This window comes from Myodes glareolus, chromosome 20 (genome assembly GCF_982192425.1).
Source record: "Myodes glareolus chromosome 20, mMyoGla1.1, whole genome shotgun sequence".
NCBI classification, from domain to species: domain Eukaryota; kingdom Metazoa; phylum Chordata; class Mammalia; order Rodentia; family Cricetidae; genus Myodes; species Myodes glareolus.
In genome coordinates, this window is record NC_142045.1 from 63,604,162 (window position 1) to 63,628,798 (window position 24,637).

Here is a 24,637-nt window from a genome sequence, read left to right on the forward strand (position 1 = left end):
CACTCAGAACTGGTCTGAAGACAGTGGTGATGAAGACGCACAACAGCCCCTGAGCAGAGAAGACTCAGGGATACAGGTAGACAGGACCCCATTGGAGGAACAAGATCCCAGCAGAAAGAAAGGACTTCAAGTCGCCTGGGAAGGTATTCTACATGGCTGAGGGCTGGTGTAGTCTCACTAGAGGTCTCAAGTGACAGGTTTAAGACTGCTGGTGTTGATGAGACTGTTGATAAGCCCTGACAAGTGACAGGTTTAAGACTGATGGCATTGATGAGGCTATTGAGAAGCCCTGACATTCTTAACGAACCCTAAACTGTCTTAAGTGCGTGCCTAAAAAGTAACACTGTCGCTTTTATCCCTTATATCACTTCAAATAAGAAAAACAGCACTATAAAATGTAGAGTGTAGGGTTTTTCTAAATTTTTTATTACTATTTTATGTAGGGGTGTTCCTTGTTCCTGCTTGTACCATGTGCATGCCTGGTATCCAGAGATCAGAGGAGGGCATCAGAGCCCCTAGAACTGGAGTTACACATGGTTGTGATCCACCATATGTGTGCTGGGGGTCACTCTTGGGTCCTCTGCAAGTGTAGCCAGTGCCCTTAACCATTGAGCCCTCTCTCCAGCTCTAAAAGACAGGTTTTCAGAAGTAGTTCTAACTGCCTAGTCTGAATATTATCTTTGTTGTTGTTATGAAACCTCTCAGCAAGAGGAGAGTTTATTTTTTACTTGAATGCTTATCTTTTTGTCAGTGAGCAATATGAATTGGTAAAAATTTTACGAAACTGGAAGATTATAAAGTCATCCTATTGTACATATCTTGTCCGCTTTTCTCTGATTCCCAGTTTTATTTCCTCGTTCCTGTCAGCGAGTTTTAACACTTGTTCTAATATGTTTGCTGTCTATATGTGCCATTGTTTCTGCATTGTGAAACATGCTCGCTGGTGTGTTAAATTCCATGATTACCAGTAACTTGTCTCCGACCTTTCCTTAGGTCTCTCTCCAGAGACTCGTCCACATTGGTATGGGCACTTCCCTTCCTCTGTTCTTAAACTTCCTGAAGTGTGGAGGATGCAGTTTCAGACCCCATCTCATGTTCCCTTTTGATAGGCCCCAAGTAACCTGCACAGTCTGGACTTGTGTGAGAATTTGACTGTGATCCACATTCCTGCCCCCATAGTCTCCTAAGTGTTGGATTAGGTCTGCTCCACTGACTGATTATTTAAAGACTCTTGTACTTGTTGACTGTTCTGTGTATTTCTTGATAACTGCCATTGTTTACTTGTTCCACTGAAGTTTAGGTTGTTTCTAGATAGGGTCTCTTTGTAACTTGAGCCCATCCTCATCTTTCTTCCTCCTGAGTGCTGGGATTAGAGAAGTGTACCATCATGCCTAGCTTCATCTGGGTTTCCTGTCCATTGCCCTCTTCCCCAGAGCTCTTTGTTGTGTCTGTAAATGAAAACTGCTTGTTTGTTTCCCAGCCATCTGGACTTAAGTAATCACACCAAACTTTATTAATTACAACACTGTTTGTCTTATTATCTAAAGCTTCTTAAGTAACTCTTACATCTTAAATTGGTCCATTTCTATTAATCTTGTATAGCCACAAGAATGTGGCCTACCGGTAAGGTCTCAGCTTGTCTTTCCCTTGGGCAGCTACATCTGATCTTCTTGACTCTGCCTATTTTCTACATCTCTTCCAGCCTGACTATAGTCTGCCTTGCCATAGGCCAAAGCAGCTTTATTTGTTAACCAATAAGAGCAACACATATACAGAAGGACCTCCCACATCAGGTGTCAGTTCTTAGACTTTAGACATTTTGCAAATAACTTTTACTCTTCTTACTTAGATAAAAAGAGAAACTGTTCTTTTTTTTTAAAAAAAAAAAAAATCAAATGTGAATTTGAGCCACTGAAGAAGTGGCTGAGCATTTACTTAAGAGAGCTTGCTGATCTTCCAGAGGACCTGAGTTCTAAGCATCCAGTGAACTGCTCACAACACCTGTAATCCAGCTCCATGGAATCCAGCACCCTCTTCAAGCTTCCCTGGGTACTGCACACGCATGTGTGCATACACATACTCACACATGCACATACAAACATATATACACAAATATACATGCACATAAATAAAGTTTAAAATCTTAAAAAACATTTTAGATAGTCAGTGTGTGGTCTTGGGATTTTTGCTTAAAACCAACATTTCCCTGTATTTTTTGAGATTATAATATAATCGCATCATTTTTCCCTTGACTTTCTCTACAAACCTTACCTTTGTTCTCTTCCAAATCCATGGCTTTTTTTTTTCATTGTCATTACATATGTAAATACAGCCTACTCTGTATGTTTCTTGTACGTGTGTTTCTAGGGCTGACCATTTAGGGGATGACTAATTGGTGTGCTCTTCCCTGGAGAAGACTACCCTCTCCAGCTCTCATCTCATTCCTTAATTGCCTAGAGTTCTGTGTGTGGGATTGAGACCACATGAACTCTCCTGAATCCACATTAGCGTGTTTATTGGTGTTGTCCTTGTTCAGGTCATGTTTAGGCAGCCATGTTGGTGGGACTTTATGTATATATTTTCTGACATTCCTTGGAGACACAATCTCAAAGCAAACTTCCTCTTCTGCAATGATCTCTGAGCCTTAGATGCAGTAGGCTTGTAGATGCATCAATTGGGATTGGGCTCCACAGATCTACCTTTTGGCTGGCTGTGGTTTTCTGTAGTGGTTTCCATCTCTTGCAGAGAGGTTTCCTTGATGAGGGTGAAGGCTGCACTCACCTGGCTAGACCCTGGAGAGGATCACATTTGGATTGATAGGTCCTAGGCCTACTTCTTTATATGACACGAGGTTAAAGGATCTACTTACTGTCCAATGAGGCAGTTTTTCCAGCAGCATCGTTGTTTGGTGGTTTTATCTTGATTGTATATCAAGCTTTCATTTGTACTTTTTTACAGATCTTCTGTTTGTTATTTTAGTGTTCGTCTACCCAGGAACAGACTCTTTGTTTTTGTGGCTTTGTTGTTCTGTCGTAATACATAGAATACATATCCCATCCTTTGCTCTTTATGAACTTAGACTCTTCCATGGACATTTAGAAGCAGTGTGTTAGACGAATCCAATTGAATTTTTTGATTAGCTTAAATTTATAAAGTTAGCTTGGGGAGGCCAACAATACCTCCATTGTTTTTAATTATATTAAACTTAGAAAATTTAATTATTATTTGCTTGGAAATTAAACATAGAGCATTGTGAATGCTGAGTAAATGCTGTGCCCTGAGATACATTCCAGTGCTATGAAGTTTTTTGGGTTTTTTGTTTGTTTATTGGTAATATTCTTTTCTAAATTCTCAAGTATTCATCTAGTGATTTCTGCATGTGCTACAGTTTTTATTGCTGAGAATCTTGAGCAGTTTGTTTTGCTTTGTTTATGTAGGGATAGGAGAATGCTGTTGCTTTCTGCAGTTTGTCTGTTAGACATTCTTGGTAAATCTTCATCTTAAATTCGATAGTTTGTTGGTTTTATTGGTATCAATCTGCAGACCTCCTAGTTTTATCCCCTCCTTCTAATTCTTAGACCTTGCATCATCTTCTTTTTTAAAAAAAAAATATTTATTTATTTATTTATTATGTATATAATATTCTGTCAGTGTGTATGCCTGCAGGCCAGAAGAGGGCACCAGACCTCATTACAGATGGTTGTGAGCCACCATGTGGTTGCTGGGAATTGAACTCAGGATCTTTGGAAGATCAGGCAATGCTCTGAGCCATCTCTCCAGCCCCCTTGCATCTTCTTTGTGACAGCACAGGTCAGCCCTCTCACTTACAGTCCAGGTAGGGGCCATGGGAGGTCCTCATAGACAGGGACTCATCCCAAGTGAACACTTCCCGTCACAAGATGAAAGGACCTAGCACACTATGAAAACTGATACCTAGTCCACTTCTTCCAGCAGATGAACCAGACAGCCGGAGCTGGCTGGACCAGCATGTCGTCCATCAGTACTGGATAACCAGGCGCTCCCGGATCCCACACAGTCTACATTTGCATTCCAATTTAGCTGCTGTCTGGTAAGCTAAACTTTTCGTTTAATATAATGATAGATATTTAAAGATTTGCTTTTGATTTGTGATGTAATCAAGTCCGTCCTTGAATTGTAAGCCCATTAGTTTTAAACAGCTGTAGTGGAGTATGTATGCAAGCATGCACACGCGTGGTGCTGGGAATGTGGTCGCTGGCCTTAGAGACACGCACAGTTTCGCTGAGCTGAGTCCTGCTCCATTGAGTAGTTTGTAATTAGTATTGAGTACAGTGAAATTGCTTGATAATAGCATTTTTGTTATCAGTGTAAGTGGACTGGTGTACGCTAATGTATATCTAGTTTCCATTTTAGTGTACTTTCTATAAAAATATGCTGATTTTTGAAAAAGCATTACATAGTTTTAAGCGTTTGCTTGATTGTATGATAAACAATTGTGATTACTCTGACCATGCTTCACTAAAAAAATTTCAGTGACTGTGGTGAATTAATGTGGAGTGCACTGAAGGCGTGTCCTGTGTTTATTTGCTGATTGCTGAGTATAAAATTGCAGATATTCATTGAGGCAAGTAATGTTACCTAAAAACTTTTCTGTTTACCTTTGGTGTTTGCTCTTTAATAGGGACCAACACCTGTACAACAGTGATCCACTGTATGTTCCAGATGACAGGGTGGTGGTTACTGAGACACAGGTTATTCGGGAAACCCTATGGTAAGATTCATTTGCCTGGGAGATTTTATTATTGAGAAGTAAAATAATATTCTTTTGCTTTTAAGAACTATAACCAAGAATTTCCACCTGCAGGCTGGAAACAGGCCTTAAAAGATGAAGTTCATACTTCAGATTTCACTGTGACGTTGTGTGATTTTGATATATTCTTTCCTATTTTAAATAATTTGAGATTGAGAAAGACCATCATTTTTGACTATCTGAATTCAAAGCAAGATTTGCTGCATAGTGCTTTGATCTGAAATGTCTATGAGGGTTCTCTGTGCTAGTTCCCCAACACTACAAGTCTAATCCTGCCTATGATAGCTCTGGGTACAGGGGCTCCTGCCAAGAGCTGTACTACTCACATTCTGCCAGCATTCTGGCTGTTGTAGACATGCAGTGGTCTCTCTGTATCCTAAGGAATGTAGCAGAGGTGTGTGTGCGTGCCTGTGTGTGTGTGTATGTAGGGGTGACTGTTGAAGTTCGTTTGCTTGCTTGCTTGTTGAGACAGGGTTTCTCTTTATGGAACTTGATTTGTAGGCTGCCGTCAAATTCAGATCCTTCTTCCTCTGCCTCCCAAGTACTGGGATTAAAGGTGTGCACCACCGCCACCCAGCTAACTGTTGAACTTGTAGAGTAATGCTAGAATATCTTGAGTCTTAGCTTAATCCCATGAGGTTTATGATCTTGTTATCAAGCTATTTTGCTTCCCAGCTCTGGGTTTTCAAAATAAATTTGTCAGCCGTACTTTAGTGACGGTTTTATTAAAATTTGAGTATATTGATCTTTTGATTTCATTTCAGGTTACTTTCAGGGGTAAAAAAGCTGTTTATATTTCAGTTGATAGATGGAAAGATAACTGTGAGAAACAATATTATCATAACTCATTTGACACATGTAAGTATTTGTATTTACTGTCACTTAAAAATTAAAATTAAGCAGTATTTTAAATGGTAATATAACTTTAGAATGTTATACAATATCATATTTATTGAATATAGTAAAAACTCTAAAAATCAAAATTAAGTCGTGTATCATTGCAGGGCTTAGCTGGTTCTTTTTTTAAAAAAAAAAAAAAGATTTATTTATTTATTATGTATACAACATTCCTTACATGTGTGCTGGCAGGCCAGAAGAGGGCACCAGATATAGATGACTGTGAGCCACCATGTGGTTGCTGGGAATTGAACCCAGGACCTCTGGAAGAGCAGTCAGTGCTTTTAACCTCTGAGCCATCTCTCCAGCCCCGCTTAGCTGGTTCTTAAGGATTATTTGTGACATTTAAGTTTCATTTCATTCTCCACTTTCTTTGATCTGTACTGAGAAAGCTGTATAGTCTAATTTTTCCTGTACTTTCAGTGTGTTTTTAAATGGTGTAAACTATAATTGACGTTCATTGTGTCTTTTGAATATGAGCTAAACTCATCATTATGTTACTTTGTCATGTACCAAAGTCTAAAACAGTTGTAGAAGCAGTCTTTGTCAGTGTAAGAGAGGTTAGTGTAAACATTTGTGGAAGATGAGATATAAATAATTATACCTGGCTTTTGTTGCAGAGCTGTTTACGATCTGTGCTTGAGCAGATAGCAGCATATGGCCAGGTTGTGTTTCGGCTCCAGGAGTTCATTGATGAAGTCATGGGACACAGCTCTGAGAGTCTGTCACCCGGAAATGGCTCTGCACCTAAGAAGCCACCTGAAGCTCCATTTAGAACATACCAGGCATTCATGTGGGCCCTCTACAAGTATTTCATCAACTTCAAAGAGGAGCTCGCAGAGTTTGAGAAGTCCATCATCAGTAGCGGTAGGGAAATTTCATTTAATTCATAAGCTATCTAATTCGTTTTGAATATTATTAAAGTTATTTATTTTTGATAAAAGGTTTCAAAATTATATTGCAAATCAGTAATCCTTATGAATTTAAATTCATTTTAAAAGTGATTTAGGGTGGGGGAGTTAGCTCAGCTGATAAAGGTATTTGCCACCAAACTTTACAACCTGAGTCCAGTCTGTAGGCCTGCATGATGGAGAAAACCAGTTCCTGTGGTCTATGTCCTGCCTCCACATGTGCCTTGTGGCACACATTTCTACCTACCTCCCCCACCACCACCCATGCCCACGTGTATACACATGCACACACACACAAATACCACGTGTACACACATGCACACACATACAAATACGTAAGTGTAACAAAAATGTTAAGTAATTTTGAATCTGTCTTAAATTGTTATTTTTAAACGATTTGTCTCTCTAAAAATCCAAAAAATACAGAACAACTTCCATTGAACAGTTTTTCTTGTTCTAGGTCCCCCTCCCAAGACAAGCAGCTTCTTGTGCATCCCTTTAGAGGCTACTGTGTGTGCATATGAGAGCTCCCTTATTTCTTTTTACAAAAAACTGTTTTGTTTCATACTGTAGCCTAGTTTTCAGCTCTGCTGTTACTAGTGTAGCTACAATGATTATACATATACATACCGTAATTACACATATGCATAATGGAATTAATAGGTCAGAGAATATATATAATCACATATGTGGCTTCTGCTAGATTTTTATGTATTTCTCTACAATTAAATATAGGTACATTTGTGCTCTGCAAGCAGGTTCTTGTGATATGTTACTAAACAAATTTGTTTTTCACGAATATAAAAGGTATAAGTGGTCAACCAGTGTGGGTTTTTTTTTCTATCTTTAATTTTCTATTTTATTATTAGTACTTTTTTTTTAAGTAAAGACTGAGTAGCACAAAGAGCTCCTGTGTTCCCTTGTTTCTCTAAGTGATAAGATTTTCCATAATTATAGAATCAGCTAGCATACTCAAATGTCACAGTAGCCAGACCACAGGCCCAGCAGTATGGGCCAGCGTAGTGTCGTTGTGACGTGCTATTCTGCCACAAGGATAGACCTGAACAACTGCCCTGATGTTCAGGAACTTGACTGAGGCCCCCTTTGTAGCTTCCTTGCCCCTCACTGAACTAGGCTTGTGGTAGGGGAGTTTGCTTTATATAGTGTGATTTTAGTTTATGCTCTTTTAAATGAAGTTGAATACCTTTCCATTACATTAAAAGTTATTGGCTTTCTTTTCTGAGATCTGTCAATTGCCTTATACATTATTTTTGTCTGAATTATCTTTTCCCCCTTGTCTTATTGGAGTTGCTTCTTTGAGGAAAATGTAATGTTAAAGATACGGTATTATGATATGATGCTAAAACTCACCATCCTCCATTTGGCTGTGCCTTGTCATATGTCACAGAAGTAATCTTATTAGCATTGTTATTATATGTTGGTCACAGATGTTTTTCTTCGCTGTTGTTTGATTTATTGATGCTTAACAGATACCACGATAACACTTGCAATCGTGGTGAACAAGTTGGCCCCTCGATTGGCTCAGCTAAAAGTCCTGCACAAAGTGTTCAGTACTGGAGTAGCAGAAGTCCCTCCTGACACTCGGAATGTCGTCCGGGCATCTCACCTGCTTAACACCCTCTACAAGGCCATTCTTGAATATGACAATGTGGGAGAAGCCTCTGAACAAACGGTATGTTGTATTTCTGCCTCATCTGAAGTGCATGATAAAAGGGTAGTGGAGAGCCTGTCCTAATTCCTTGATAAATGAGGTTTAAGTCATGGTATGCCAGACAGTTGTTCAAAGTTTTACAGTTAGCTTCCAAATTAATGCCTGGCTTATTAGTTTTAATTACAAACAAAAGAGAAGGGAAAAAAAAGAAGGATGAAACAAAATGCAAAAAAAATACCTACTTTGCTTATATAGATATTTATAATAAACCCTTTTTACATAAAACACACCCACAAATGGTGTGTTTTATGTAAAACACACTTTACATAGGATTTGTTAGGATTTACATAGGATTTGTTACATAGGTTTGTTAGGATTAAAACTTTAATCCTAACACTCAGGAGGCAGATGCAGGCAGATCTCTGAGTTGAAGATCAGTCTGGTCTACATAGCAAGTTATAAGCCATCAGAAGCTACATAGTGAGATTCTGTCTTAAAAACAGAAAGGAAACTAAAGAAAGAGGTCACAAAGCGAGTTTCAGGACTGCCAGGACTGTTAAACTGAGAAACTCTGTCTTGAAAATCCAAACCAAACTGAACAAAAAAGAAGTATACCATTGAAGGAACCCAGGGTAGTAACCTGTCAGCAGAGATTGAAACCGAAGACATGGGGGAATGCTGCTTACTGCCCAGCCAGCTCAGTCGGTAGAACATGAGACTCTTAATCTCAGGGTCATGGGTGCCCCACATTGGGCACCATTTGTTGACTGAGGTTTCTGACCAGCCCAGTCCCACAGCTGTTCAGTCCCAAGGAAATACACAGAGGTCTACTATATTAATTAAACACTGGTTGGCCTATTAGCTCAGGCTTCTTATTAACTAATTCTTACATCTTAAATTAGCCAATTATTCTTGTCTATGTTAGCCACATGGCTTGGTACCTTCTTCAGCGAGGCATTCTCATCTTGCCTCATCTATGGGTGGGTCATGACTGCAGACCGCACTTTCCTCTTCCCAGAATTCTCCTGTTCTCATTGCCCCGCCTCTACTTCTTGCCTGGTCGCGCTGCTTATACTTCCTACCTGGCCTATTGACCAACTAGCCAATCAGCATTTTATTAAACAAGTACAAAACCCAATCTTTACAGGGTGAAACCATTGTCCCACAGCAACTCAGTGTGCTTTATTCAACAACCTAAGGCCCCATGTCCAGAGTGACATCACCCCCAATGTAGGCCCTCCATAGCAATTATTCATCAAGAAAATGCCCCACAAGCTTGCCTATAGGGAGTCTGATGGAGGCACCTTCCCAAAGTGTGGCTTCCTCTTCCCAGCTGACCCCTTATCAGTTTGACACACAGACACGTCACTACTTAACCATTACCAATTTGTTCTTGTTTATTTCTAGTATCTCATGTTATTGTTGCAGTATAAAACAGTATAACTTTAAAAGTTCAGTCCCTTTAAAACAAAGCGTCTCTAAACATCCAAAATCTCTTAACTATGATCTCTTCATGTATAAGAAGAGATCTTACCAAAAATAAGCTACTTCTTATTCCAAGGGAGAAGAACAAAGACACAGGGATAATCTGAACAATGTAAAATCCAGCTCTTAACTTTACAGTAAACCCTGTGGCTCAGTGCCCTGCATCTGGGATTCAGTTACAGTTCCCTGGGCTCCAAAGAGCGTGGGCCTTTCTAGCTCTTGGATTGTCCATTTAAAGCATACAGCTCATCTCATAGGTTCAGGTCAGCTTCACTCATAGCTGCTGCTGTGCTTGGTAGCTGTCCTTCTGTCCTGGCATCTCTGTTATGCTGGGGTTTCTACCGGCTGCACCTTCACCAATGGGCTCCTGGCTTCTCTGCCTTCAGGGACTCTGACCCTACCACAAACTCTGTCCATCCATTAGTCTTCACTACATCAGAGGCTATACCATCACTAGTACCACTCTCCTTGCTTCTGTGGTTCAAGTCTCAGTACATCCTAAGAGACTCTTACATGGTGCCAAGTTCAGCTGCCAGCATTCAGTGCAACCTTAGCCCTCTCTGAACCACAGCTTCTGTGTTCTGACCCTGAAGATTCTGTCTAAAAGATGCTGGTCTCCTCTTAATCACAACTGATTCTTCAGCACTAGGTGGCCAGACACCACACACTTTTTTTTTTATTATTTAAATCACTGCCTGGCCTATTAGCTCTAGCTTTTTATTGGCTAGCTCTTGTATCTTTCCTTAACCCATTTCTATTATTTTGCATTTTACCATGAGGCTCATGGCCTACCTGCAAGGTTCCAGCTAGCAGCTTGCATCTTTCTTCTCTGGCGGCTCCATGGCTTCTTCTGACTCCATCTTCTTTCTCCCAGCATTCAGTTCAGTTTTACCTGCCTACCTCTGTTCTGCCCTGTCTTAGGCCCAAGCAGTTTCTTTATTCATTAACCAATAAGATCAACACGTAAACGGAAGGACTTTCCATACCATTTCTCATTTTTTGTTTAAATAAAAAGGAAGGTTTTAACTTTAACATAATAAAATTAAATATAACAAGATAGGTATCAAGCAAGAATTACAGTTACAGCATTTATATCTATCTTTTATCATAACTAAGGAAAACTATAATTATTGCTGTCTATTCTTAATTCCATCAAAGACTCCAGAAGGATATAATATTACCTAAGTAAATAGGAAGTGCATTGTAAGCAACTTCCAAAACTCTAGAATTGACAGAGACTTCTCGTTGCCTGGACAGTCACCCAAAGTTCTTCTGTATCTTTGGAGCAACCATCTTCAGCCTACAGGCCCATAGTATCTAGCAGACTTCTCCATGAAGCAGGAAATTTCAAAGACAGTTCTGACTAAAGGCAGTTTGTCAGTTATTTTCTTCTATGTCCTGCTAATATCTAGCAGACTCTTTGATGAAGCAGGAACCCCAAAGGATGGTCTCACCTTTAGGCAAGTTCAACAGTCATTTTTCTGTAGGTCCTGCAAGTCCAGTCAAGAAGTTCTGGCAAGAGAAGTTTCATGCCCAAATGGCTAACAAACTCCATAAGGAGCATCTTCAGTGCCCATCATCCTCTTGGTGCTACCAGGAGCAGATGTGTCTCACTGTCATGAAAAATCTGTAGTTTTCGAAAGTTTTGAAGAATATCTGGCTAACTGAAATCAGCTTGACTATTAAAGATAATTATCTATTAACCTATATTTCTTAATTATACATTGCATTTTCAATGAGCTGCACACACCTTAATCAAGAGCAGAAATATACATATAACAAAATTGACCTTAAATTTTTATCAATAAACCAAGATCCATACCAATGCAAAGTATCCATCTCTATAGCAATCCCCTTTAAATGCAAACAAGCATTTATAAACAATATTTGGGAATTTGGCATAGTTCTGTCTAAACTGCTTCCTGCATTTTGTTGAGCAAAGTATTTCTTTGGTGGTGTTCACAGTGACCTTTTGGGTTGTCTTGGTCCATCAAACATCAGTCTGAAGGGATTCTAAAGGTTCTCATCCTCTGTGGAAGCAAGCAGAACCTCTTTTCCAAAGCGACAAATCCTTAGACCCAAATTTTGAAGTCAAGATACCTCTAAAACATATATGTTGATTTAGCTTAGCAGCCCATACAATGAAATGTCTCTCTGTACTTAGTTTATTCATAGTCAAAATATCAAAGAAAACACAATAATATTCATAATCCAGACTCTGTATATTCCATTTTTACGCACTACACATTCTTAATTTGCTTATGTCATGTGAATGTTCCCCGTGGAGTCTAAGAGGCATTCTCAGACTTGTCGCTGAATCTTCACAAGCCAGGTCATCAACTGCATTGTTCTTTCTTTCTTTGTTTTTTGAGACAGGGTTTCTCTGTGTATCTCTGGCTGTCCTGAAACTCAGTCTGTGGACCAGGCTGACCTCACACTCACAGATCCTCCTGCCTCTGCGTCCTGAGTGCTGGGATTAGAGATGCACCAACCCTGCCCAGATCTTCTCTTGCTGTTCTTGTCTGCGAAGCTCCTGCCCTCTCTCATCAAGCTCTAAGTACTCAGTGACTTTTTCATACTAAAATTCAGAGTTTTTGCTCAGTCCTCCCCAGAACAGAACTTCAGGTCTCTCACAGCAGGGGCCTATTCTGTTCAGTCTGTCTTAATTTGCTTCCTTCTGCCATGGTAAGCACCATGACCAAAGGCTCCTAGGGAGGAGAGGGTTTGTTTGGCTTACACATCCCTGTTGGAGTGCATTGTCAGGGAAGCCAGGGCAGAAACTCAATGCGCTCGGGAGCAGAGCAGAGGTAGGAGGCTTGGAGGAGTGCTTCTTACTGGCTTGCTCTTCATGACTTAGCTTGTTTTTTTTTTTTTTTTGTTTTTGTTTTTTTGGTTTTTTTTGTTTGTTTGTTTTTAAATACAACCCAGGTCACCTGCCTAAGTACCATCAGTGGGCTGCACCAGTCCACATCTATCTAAATCAGGAATGTGCCCCACAGACTACCTGATGGAAGAATTTCCTCAGCTGAGGGTCCCTCTTCTCAGATAACTCTAGCTTGTGTCAAGTTAACATAAAACAACTCAGCACAGGAGGTTTCTCCTAGGAATGATGAAGTTTATATTTATCCCATATTTAGATGGATTTTTCTAGTAAGAATCTTAAAGTATATGTTTGAGAATTTCAGCTTTTTTGTTTAAAAAAAGGTTGAAATAAAGCCACTTTTAAAGACATTTTAAAATGTTTAAATTTAGTCTTAGCCTAGTGAGAGGAGCTGTGAAGAGTGACCAGGCAAGGTCTCATCCTTAGGTCTCGCTCCTGTTCTCTCTCTGGGTGGAAACGGTGCGGCCCTACCTACAGACTGTAGATGAATGGATCATGCATGGACATCTGTGGGATGGTGCAAGGGAGTTCATCATACAGAGGTGAGGATTGTGTTGAGTCCAGGGGATGCTAGGTGGTGACGTGGGTCTGACACCACATCCAAACTGAATCTTTGGGGAGTTTCCCACAGAACCGAGACAGTATTTGGTGATAGAGGTGTACTGCTACCATAACACAGACTCGCTCTGCAGCATCTTTAGAAAGATGCCAGGTCCCAACCAATGAGTTCTATAGCCGTTCACATCTTTTCATAGCAGTTTATACTTCTTCTATAAGATGAACAACTATTTCATTCTAAGTTATGAACATATGATAATCGTATAGGATTTTAAAGCATTTATTTCTTAAACAGGATATTATCATCTTAACATAACACTTAATAAAACAAATAAATATCTTAATCCATTTATAACAATTTCCCTCTAGTTGACTTCTCTAAACTCATAAACTGCAATGGAAAACTTTGTAATGTTTTAAAGGGAACTAAATAGTCATATTCTGTTTAATTCCAATTCAGGAAAATATTTCACTTAAATTTTATTTAACTTGAGAGTATTTATTTTTGTATAACACTTAAAATTCTTTTGAATCTTCATAGGAACAAAAATGTTCCGGTAAACCACAGAGACTTCTGGTATGCAACATACACACTGTACAGCGTGTCAGAAAAGACGGAAAACGAAGAGAAAATGAGTGACAATGCCAGCGCCAGTTCTGGCAGTGACCAGGGCCCCTCCAGCCGGCAGCACACCATGGTGTCCTTCCTCAAGCCCGTCCTGAAACAGATCATAATGGCCGGCAAGTCCATGCAGCTGCTGAAGAACCTGAACTGTGCCGAGGGCTCTGCATGCCAGGCAGCAGCCAGAGGTAGACCGTTCTTTCTGTCCACGTCCCTTTGGCTGGTCTCACTGTCCCACTCACTGTTGTTGTTTCCAGACACAGATCCAAACTGTCTGTTTATGTCAGTGGGACTTAGCACCTGCTTCTTTATTTGTATGGTTTGGTTTTTTGAGACAGAATTTCTCCCCTAGCCCTAGAACTCACTCTGGCTGGTCTGGAATTCAGAGATCCTCCTGCCTCTGCTTCGCAAGTGCTAGGATTAAAGGTGCTGGCTGTCACACTCACACATCACCCTGTTTTTTTTTCCTTTTTTTATTTTTTTTTAAATTCATTTATTTATTAAAAATTTCCACCTCCTCCCATTTCCCTCCCACTCCCCCCACTCCTCCCACTCCTCCTCCCGCTCCGTCTCCAGGCCTAAGAGCAGTTAGGGTTCCCTGCCCTGTGGGAAGTCCAAGGTTCTCCCTCTTCCATCCAGGTCTATGAAGGTGAACATTCAAACAGACCAGGTTCCCACAAAGCCAGTCTATGCAGTAGAATCAAAACCCAGTGCCATTGTCCTTGACTTCTCAGCCCTCATTATCAGCCACATTCAGGGAGTCCTTTTTGATCACATGCTCCATCACTCCCAGTCCATCTGGCCTTGGTGAGCTCCCATTAGACCAGTCCCACCACCACAGTGGGTGGATGCACCCCTCACGGTCCTGACTTCCTTGCGCATGTTCTACTCCTCTTTTGGACCTTGGGAGCCCAGTCCAGTGCTCCAGTGTGGGTCTCTGTCTCTATCTCCATCCATCGCCAGATGAAGGTTCTATGGTGATATGCAACATATTCATCAGTGTGTCTATAGGATAAGGCCAGTTCAGGCACCCTCTCCTCTGCTGCCCAAGGAACAAGCTGGGGACATCTCCTTGGACACCTGAGAACCCCTCTAGAGTCCAGTCTCTTGCCAACCCTAAAATGGATCCCTTAATTAGGATATCTACTTCCTTGCTTTCATATCCACCCTTCCTCCATCACAACCATCCCATTCCCCCAAGCTCTCCCCAATCCTCCCCTTCTCCCTTCTTTCTTCCCATCTCCCCTCACACCCACCCCACCCCCACCCCCGTGCTCCCAACTTTTGCCTGGCAATCTTGTCTACTTCCAATATCCAGGAGTTTAAGTATATGATTTTCTTTGGGTTCACCGTATATAGCTTCTCTAGGATCACGAATTATAGGCTCAATGTCCTTTAATTATAGCTAGAATCCACTTATGAGTGAGTACATACCATATTCCTCTTTTTGGGTCTGGGTTACCTCACTCAGTAAAGTGTTTCCTATTTCTATCCATTTACATGCAGAATTCAAGATGTCACTGTTTTTTACCGCCAGGTAAAACTCTAAAGTGTCTATGTACCACACTTTCTTTATCCATTCTTCTATTGCGTTTCCTGATCGCTAAGGAGGTTGAGCATGACCTTAAGTGTCTTTTGGCCATTTGAACAACTTCTGTTGAGAATTCTCTGTTCATCTCAGTTCTCAAGGTCTGTGAAGAATTTTGTTGAGATTTTTATGGGGATTGCGTTGAATCTATAGATTGCCTTTGGTAGAATTGCCATTTTTACTATGTTGATCCTACCAATCCAAGATTATGGGAGATCCTTCCATTTTCTGGTGTCCTCTTCAGTTTCTTTCTTCAAAACCTTGAAGTTCTTGTTGAATAGATCTTTCACTTCCTTGGTTAGTGTTACCCCAAGATACTTTATGCTATTTGCGGCTATTGTGAGAGGTGAAGTTTCTCTGATTTTCCTCTCTGCTTCTTTATCCTTTGTGTATAGGAGGGCAACTGATTTTTTTTTTTTAGTTGATCTTGTATCCTGCCACATCACTGAAGGTATTTATCAGCTGTAGGAGTTCTTTGGTAAAGTTTTTGGGGTCACTGATGTACACTATCATATCATCTGCAAATAACGAGAGTTTAACTTCTTCCTTTCCAATTCGAATCCTCTTGATCCCCTTATGTTGTCTTATTGCTATTGCTAGCACTTCAAGCACTATGCTGAAGAGGTATGGAGAGAGTAGACAGCCTTGTTGTGTTCCTAATTTTAGTGGAAAGGCTTTGAGTTTCTCTCCATTCAATTTGATGTTAGCTGTCGGCTTGCTGTATATAGCTTTTATTATATTTAGGTATGATCCTTGTATCCCCAATCCCTCCAACACCTTTATCATAAAGGGGTGTTGAATTTTGTCAAATGCTTTTTCAGCATCCAGTGAAATGATCATATGGTTTTTTCTTTCAGTTTATTTATATGATGGATTACATTGATAGATTTATGTATGTTGAACCAGACCAGCATCTGGTTCAGTAGGTGAAGCCTACTTGATCATAATGGATGATTTCTTTGATGTGTTCTTGGATTCGGTTGCCAGTATTTTAATGAGAATTTTTGCATTGATGTTCATGAGCGAGATTGGTCTGTAATTCTCTTTCTTGGTTGAGTCTTTGTGTGGTTTTGAAATCAGGATAACTGTAGCTTCATAAAAATAATTTGGCAATGACTCTTCTGATTCTATTATGTGAAACATATTAAGGAGTATAGGTATTAGCTCTTCTTGGAAGGTCTGGGAGAATTCTGCATTAAAACCATCTGGTCCTGGGCTTTTTTTGGTTGGGAGCTTTTTTATGACAGATTCTATTTTCTCATGACTTATAGGTCTGTTTAAATTGTTCACCTGGCCTTGATTTAATTTTGGTACATGGTACTTATCTAAAAAAGTCCATTTCTTTTACATTTTCCAAATTTGTGGCATACAGGCTGTTGTAATAAGACCTAATGATTCTCTGAATTTCCTCAATGTGTTTTGTTATGTCTCCCTTTTCATTTCTGATCTTGTTTATTTGTGTGTTCTCTCTCTGCCTTTTGATTAATTTGAATGGGCTTTTTCAATCTTGTTGATTTTCTCAAAGAACCAGCTGTTTGTTTCATTGATTCATTGATTCTGTGTTTCTATTTTGTTGATTTCAGCCCTCAGTTTGATTTTTTCCAGTCTTCTACTCCTCCTGGATGAGTCTGCTTCTTTTTTTTCTAGAGCTTTCAGCTGTGCTGTTAATTCTCTTATGTGTGCTTTCTCCGTTTTCTTTAATTGGGCACTTAGTGCAATGAACTTTTCTCTTAGCACTGCTTTCATAGTGTCCCATAGGTTTGGGTGTGTTGTGTCTTTTTTTTTCGTTGAATTCAAGAAAGACTTTAATTTCTTTCTTTATTTCTTCCCTGACCCAGGGGTGGTTCGGTAGTGTCCATGAGTTTATAGGCTTTCTAGGGTAGAATTATTGTTAAATTCTAACTTTATTCCATGATGATCCGATAATACACAGGTGGTTGCTAAAATTTTTTTTGTATCTCTGGATGTTTGCTTTGTTACCGATTATGTGATCAATTTTTGAGAAGGTTCCATGAAATATTGAGAAGAAGGTATATTCTTTCCTATTTGAGTGGAATGTTCTATAAATGTCTGTTAAGTTCATTTGATTCATTACCTCTGTTAGGCAATTCATAAACTCTGTTAGTTTTCTTATTTCTCTGTTAGGTTTCTGTCTGATTGACCTGTCCATTGGTGAGAATTGAATGTTGAAGTCTATTAGTGTGTGGTGTTTGATTGTGTGCTTTGAGTTCTAGTAATGTTTATTTTACATATGTGGGTGCTTTTATATTAGGGGCATAGATATTCAGAATTGAGACTTCATCCTGATGAATTGTTCCTTTTATGAGTTTAAAGTGTCCATCTCTTCTGATTGATTTAGTTTAAAGTCAATTTTGTTAGATATTAGTATAGCCACACCCACTTAATTCTTAGGTCCGTTTGATTGTAAAACCTTTTTCCAACCCTTTACTCTGAGATAATATCTGTCTTTGTGGTTGAGGTGTGTTTCTTGTAAATAGCAGAATGTTGAATCCTGTTTTCGTATCCATTCTCTTAACCTGTGCATTTTTATAGGTCAATTGAGTCCATTGATATTAAGTGATATTAATGACCGGTAATTTTTTTTGGTGATAGAGTTTGTGTGTTTCCCTTCTTTAAGTTGTGCTAGTGGAGGGTTGTTAGATGTCTGAGTTATTATGGGTGTTGTTGGCTTCCTTGGGTTGTGGTTTTCCTTCTAGTACTTTCTATAAGGCTGGGTTTGTAACTATGTATTGTTTAAATATGTTTTTATCCTGGAATATCTTTTTTTCTCCATCGAGAAACTTTGCTGGGTATAGTAGTCTGGGCTTGCACCCATGGTCTCTTAGTGTCTGCAGCACATCTATCCAAGACCGTCTGGCTTTCATGGTTTCCATAGAGAAGTCAGGTATTATTGTGATAGGTTTCCCTTTATATGTTACTTGACTTTTTTCCTTTGCAGCTCTTAATATTCTTTCTTTATTCATGTGTGTTTTGTGTTTTGATTATTATATTGCGAGGGGATTTTTTTGAGGGGGGAATCCAGTCTATTTGGTGTTCTGTATGCTTCTTGTACCTTCATAGGAATATCCTTCTTTAGGTTGGGAAAGTTTTCTTCTATAATTTTGTTGAATATATTTTCTGGGCCTTTGATCTGTAATTCTTCTCGTTCTTCTACCCCTATTATTCTTAGGTTTAGTCTTTTCATGGTGTCCCAGATTTCCTGGATGTTTTGTGATTAGAATTTGTTGAATTTGCTGTTTTCTTTGATCAATGAGTTTATTTTCTCTATAGTATCTTCAGCATCTGAGATTCTTCTATCTCTTGTATTCTGTTGGTTATACTTGTCTCTGTAGTTCCTGTTCATTTACCCGATTTTCCATGTCCAGGTTTCCCTCTGTTTGTGTTTTCTTCATTGCCTCCATTTCAGTTTTCAAGTCGTGAACTGTGTCCTTTACCTGTTTGATTGCTTTTTTTTTAGTTTTCTTGGGTATCTTTGAGGGATTTATTCATTTCTTCTAACTTTTAGTCTTCTCATCCATTTCTTTAAGGGAGTTTTTCACATCCTGTTTAATGGTCTCTATCTCTTTCATAATGTTACGTTTAAAGTTGATATCTTCTACTTTTTCTGGATTGTGGTGTTCAAGTCTTCCTGTTGTATATTCTCTGTATTCTGATATTACCATGTTGTTTTTCAGGTTGTTGGAGGAATTCTTGCATTGACGCCTGCCCATATCTTCCTTCAGCTGCAATCAGGAGAACCTCGGCGGCTTGGTCCAATCTTTACTGTGGCCAAATGTGTACTTGGGGGTTTTTCTTGTTCTGCCCTCTCTTAGGTCCCCTCAGTACTGGAGTTGGCTCTCAGATCCACTCCTCCCTAAAGTAGGCTGTGGTGGTGGAACTAAAGATCCCACGGATGGAAAGGAGTACTTGGGGGCAAGATGGGATGGGATAAATAGAGAAAGCTAGTAGCCCGGGGGAAGCCCCGCTGAATGGACAGAAAGTTTAGGGGATTGGAAGGTGCCTGTACTCCTTTCACAGGGCGCCAGACGGACACACACTTAGCCCTCCAGATGTATCTCCTGGTAGTGGAGTGAGCTCTACATTTTTCTCAGCTCCCCTCCCTGCCTTTCCCCTTCCCCCTTCAATCCTCCCCCAGGTCCCCATGCTCCCAATTTACTCATGAGATATTGTCTTTTTCTATTTTCCATGTAGATTAGATCTATGTAAGTCTCTCTTAGTGTCTTCATTGTTGTCAGTTTCTCTGGGATTTTAGTTTGTAAGCTGGTTTGCTTTGCTTTATATTTAAAAACCACTTATGAGTAAGTACATGTGATAATTCTTTCTGTGTCTGGGTTTCCTCACTCAAAACAATGTTTTGTAGCTCCATCCATTTTCCTGCAAAATTCAAGATGTTATTTTTTCTTTCTGCTCTGTAGTACTCCGTTGTGTAAATGTACCACATTTTCCTTATCCATTCTTCGATAGAGGGATATTTAGGTTGTTTCCAGGTTCTGGCTATGACAAACAAAGCTGCTATGAACATAGTTGAGCACATGTTCTGATGGCACAGATTGAGCATCTTTTGGCTATATGCCCATCTTTTGGCTATATACTGGGTCTTGAGGAAGGTTGTTTCCTAATTTTCTGAGAAATCGCCACACTGACCTCCAAAGGGGCTGTAGCAGCTTGCACTCCTACCAGCAGTGCAGAAGTTTTCTCTTTCCCCGTAACCTCTCCAGCATAAGTTGCCATCAGTGTTTTTGATCTTAGCCATTCTTTCAGGTGTAAGATGAAATCTCAGAGTTGTTTTGATTTGCATTTCTCTGATGACTAAGAATGTTGAACATTTCCTTAAGTGTCTTTCAGCCATTTTAGAATCCTCTGCTGAGAATTCTCTGTTTAGGTCTATACTCCATTTTTTTTTTTATTGAATTATGTGTTCTTTTGGTGACCAATTTCTTAAGTTCTTTGTATATTTTGGAGATCAGACCTCTGTCTGATGTGGGGTTAGTGAAGATCTTTTCCCATTCTGTGGCTGTCGTTTTGTATTGTTAACCATGTCCTTTGCTTTACAGAAGCTTTTCAGTTTCAGGAGGTCCCATTTATTAATTGTTTATCTCAGTGTCTGTGCTGCTGGAATTATATTTAGGAAGCAGTCTCCTTTGCCAGTGCGTTCAAGCGTACTTCTCACTTTCTCTTCTATAACGTTCAGTGTGGCTGGCTTTGTGTTGAGGTCTTTGATCCATTTGGACTTGAGTTCTGTGCATGGTGATAGATATGGGTCTATTTTCATTCTTTTACATGTTGATATCCAGTTATGCCAGCACCACTTGTTAAATATGCTTTGTTTCTTCCATTTGATTTTTTGTTTGTTTGTTTGTTTCTTTGTCAAAAATCAGGTTCTCGAAAATATGTGGATTGATATCTGGATTTTCTATTCAGTTCCATTGATCCTCCTCTCTGTTCTTATGCCACAGATTTCTTCTTGTAAACAGTTTCTAGCATTGACTTTGTGTGTGTGCGGATCTGTATTTTGTATGACATGTATGTTTGTGAAGGCCATATTGGCCATTGAGTTTCCTAACGCTGGAGTCACAGGCAATGTGAGCCACTTGAAGCAGGTACTGGGAACCAAACTCCGGTCCTTTGCAGTAAGAGTATGCTTTCTTAGCCCCCTAAGTCTCCTCTTCATCTCCACCCCCAGCTTTATATGTGTGTGTGAGCATATGTGAGTAAGGGTGGTGCGGAAAGACTGGCGAGGGTGGCAGATGCTCTGCAGCTGAAATAACAGGCTTTTGTGAGCATTCTGATGTGGTCACCGGGAACCAAACTGACCCTCTGCAGGAGCAGTGGGAGCACTGCATGCTCATCCCTCCAGCCTTGAGACGTACCTAGACTGCTTTTGAGAACAAAATCCATCCAATGTGCTTGTATTTCAGATGCAGAAAGAAAATGCTTATATACCCTCTTTCTGGAATCTATACAGTTGCGTCTTCAACATGGAGAAGATTCCACTCCACACATTCTTACGGAACAGCAGACAACCAAAGAGAACCTAATAAAGATGCAGTCCATTGCTGAAAGGCATCTGGAGCTAGACGATGCTCATGACCCACTGCTGGCCATCAACTTTGCGAGGTGATACATGCATACCATGTTTGCAGGGACTGAGATAAGCTTTGAGTAGTGCGGAGTGAGTGGTTCTCTGTCATTATTTCTGCCAGCTGGGTCTTTCCTTCTCAGAAATAAACCCTTGTCATTGCTAACAGATGGGTGCTAGACGATGTGTTCACCTGTGCCAGCTGTATAATCCTCGTTAATGGACGTATACAGATGTCACCCAGCTGACATCTCTGTACCCTGCCCCTAAGAATATCGTAGCTCACCTAGAACATGCTGCCGAAAGTCTGGACAGACTCTGCACTGTCTCCTGTATTACACCTTCACTCTCTCCTGTATTACACAGGAAAGGGCCTTAGAATCCTTCTGGGACTAACTCCAGTGGAACGAGCCACACTTCCCTTGTGACTTCATGTCTGATCACCATTCACGGCATAGCACTATCGGAAGGGCTCATCTAGCACTGATCCAGAAAGGATGTGCTGGGGGAAAGGTTTCTTTCTGTAATACTTGATAGTCTAAAGCTAAAGGTGAAAATGGGGATCTAGGTTTGGTTTATTAGAATTCTGTCAACAGCAGCTCACACAATCAATGCTCATTCACGTTTTAATATTGAAGGTTGTATTTGGAGCAGAGCGACTTTCATGAGAAGTTTGCTGGTGGTGACATTTGCGTGGATAGATCATCAGAGTCTGTGACGTGCCAGACTTTTGAATTAACACTAAGGTCTTGCCTCTACCCTCACATTGATAGACAGTATCTGCATTGCTGTGGAAACCTCATGCAAACCTTAAAAAGAGATTTCAGGTAAAAAGAAGTAATTTAGCTCTGGAAGTGATCAGTTGTTAATAACTATTGGATGTTTTCCCTCTGCTTCCCTATATTTCCTTTCTTTCTTTCTTTTTGGTTTTGTGTCTTGTTTGTTTTTAGTACTGAGAGTCAAGTACTAGAGCCTTCTGTAGATTGAGCGTTAAAGTCTATGTCACTTAGAGGATGGAGATGCAGTTAACAGTCTTCCTTTGAAAAGATCAGTTAGCCATCAAGGTTTAAGTATGTTGTAACTAATTCATTATGTGAGACTCTGTGTCAAGAGACACACCAGAAGAATAAAAGAAACCCTCCAAACATGTGCACAAACTGTCCTCTTTGGAGGAAAACATAAACCTACTTCTTGTAGATCACTAACTCTAATTCTCACTTATTCTTATTCATTTGCAATCTCCATAAATTTCATAAATTTGCTTTCTCTTGCTGTGATAAAAACAGTGACCAGAAGCGACTAGGGAGGACAGGTTTTATTTGGCTTACACTTAGTATTCATCATTGAGGGGGCTGGAGCAAGATTGGTGGAGTATACATGTGTGCTCTTCCGTGTCTGACAAATGACTGTCATGCGTGACCCTTGCATTGCTGTAGAACTCTGCAGTACAGACAAACGTGTGTGCTCTTCCGTGTCTGACAAATGACTGTCAGGCTGACCCTTGCATTGCTGTAGAACTGTGCAGTACAGACATACGTGTGTGCTCTTCCATGTCTTTCTTTTCAAGATTGGTGGAGTATTTACAGGCCATGAGGAATTTTTTCTTGATGGAAGGTGGAGATACCATGTATGATTTCTATACCTCAATTTTCGATAAAATAAGAGAAAAGGAAACCTGGCAGAATGTGTCTCTTCTGAATGTCCAGCTCCAAGAAGCGGTAGGACAGCGCTATCCTGAAGATAGTTTACGGTAACTATGGGGACCCTCTCACTTTAAGAAGTATAAAGTGAACCATTTGCCAAGAAATCAGCTGAATTACCAAAATTTTTGACCAAAATACCTTACAGAAGCAAGTCCAGGGTAGTTTATTTCAGCTCACAGATTGAAAGACTTGCGTGTTTCATCTCAGCCTCCTGTCTTACATACTTACACCATGTTCAGCCTTGTACTGCATCTCATACTGCAGGTGTGTGCAAATGTGTGCTGCTATTCCTCACTCCTAGGCCTTCTGTGGTGTGCTCTCCCTCTCGTGGCCTAGCAATCAGTCTGTTTACTCACTAGAAAACCTTGTGTTTTCTGTGCCATGCAAGCAGCTCTGCTGACCTGCACTGGAGGCCGGAGAATCAGATTCCATCATCTGCATAGTAAGCACTTAAGTGAGTGTTGATGGAGCAAAGTGCTGAAAACTACAGCAGTTTCCTCAACTTCCTGTGCTGTGAAATATGTTGGCTGTCATTCACACACTGCCCTTGCCTATTCCCTGGCTTTCCTATTTTAAATCTTCCATGACCTGCATCTGGGCTATCATCTGCTAGTATCTCAGTAACAGTAGTGAGATAGATCGCTATAGGACCTGGAAATCCACATGAGGAAAGGACATCTTCTTGACTGGCATGTGAATATTTCTGTTCTGTGTTGCTTTCTCTCTTGGGAAAGCAGTGTTCACACCCATCCAGGTGCACAAGTAGAGCAGTGCACAGCAGTGTTCACACCCATCCAGGTGCATAGATAAAGCGTATACAGCAGTGTTCACACCTGTCCAGGTGCACAGGTAGAGCAGTTTACAGCAGTGTTCACACCCATTCAGGTGCATGGACAGAGCAGTGCTAGTACCTGAGGATATGCAGACCCCATGGGGAATGGCTCGTGGAGAAGGAGCAGTCTTCTAGCCCTTCCGCCAGCACCTGAACTTTAGGCTCAGTCTTTTTAGCCTGACTTTCACAAGAATTAAATTCCCAGTCTATCCTTAAGCTATTTTTAATTCTAATTAAGTGGCTAGTATTGTCAACTGTCTATTTTATAACAAAACCCATTATTTTAAAACTAATTGGATGGTGGTGCACACATACCTATCTTTGCATGACAAAGGTTGAAAGTCATGAGGATCTCCACAGGCAGCCTACAGTTCAGTCAGAGACTGTCTTGGAAACCAGACAGGGTAGCACAAACATTTGGGAAGCTAAGGCAGGGAGGTCTTTGCATTCCGGGTTGGATACATACCAGAACCTTGTCTCTGAAAACAAAATTGCTGGTTGAAGTAGCTTCATATTTGTAATTATAATGTTCCGGAGGCTGAGGCAGGAGGATTGCCATACACTTGAGGCAAACTTGAGCTTTACAAGGAGACACTGTC

General features: G+C 40.3%; 1 protein-coding gene across 5 annotated transcripts in view; it reads left to right on the top strand.

Moving 5' to 3' along the window:
* Tubgcp5 (tubulin gamma complex component 5) overlaps positions 1-24,637 on the top strand; it is a 39,601-nt gene that overhangs the window by 5,115 nt on the left and 9,849 nt on the right. For 3 of the 5 annotated variants that reach the window (XR_007235473.3, XM_048452595.3, XM_048452597.3), the window contains exons 6-16: positions 8-143; positions 3,952-4,069; positions 4,661-4,750; positions 5,554-5,647; positions 6,307-6,553; positions 8,088-8,290; positions 13,062-13,177; positions 13,735-14,003; positions 21,343-21,541; positions 22,142-22,330; positions 23,071-23,253. Coding sequence is in view for 4 of the 5 variants with exons in the window: in XM_048452595.3 (XP_048308552.3) it covers positions 8-143; positions 3,952-4,069; positions 4,661-4,750; positions 5,554-5,647; positions 6,307-6,553; positions 8,088-8,290; positions 13,062-13,177; positions 13,735-14,003; positions 21,343-21,541; positions 22,142-22,330; positions 23,071-23,253 (1,844 nt within the window). In the remaining variant the exon portion in view is untranslated. The remainder of the gene's footprint in view (positions 1-7; positions 144-3,951; positions 4,070-4,660; positions 4,751-5,553; positions 5,648-6,306; positions 6,554-8,087; positions 8,291-13,061; positions 13,178-13,734; positions 14,004-21,342; positions 21,542-22,141; positions 22,331-23,070; positions 23,254-24,637) is intronic. The other 2 variants (XM_048452596.3, XM_087899640.1) reach the window with 1 other exon arrangement.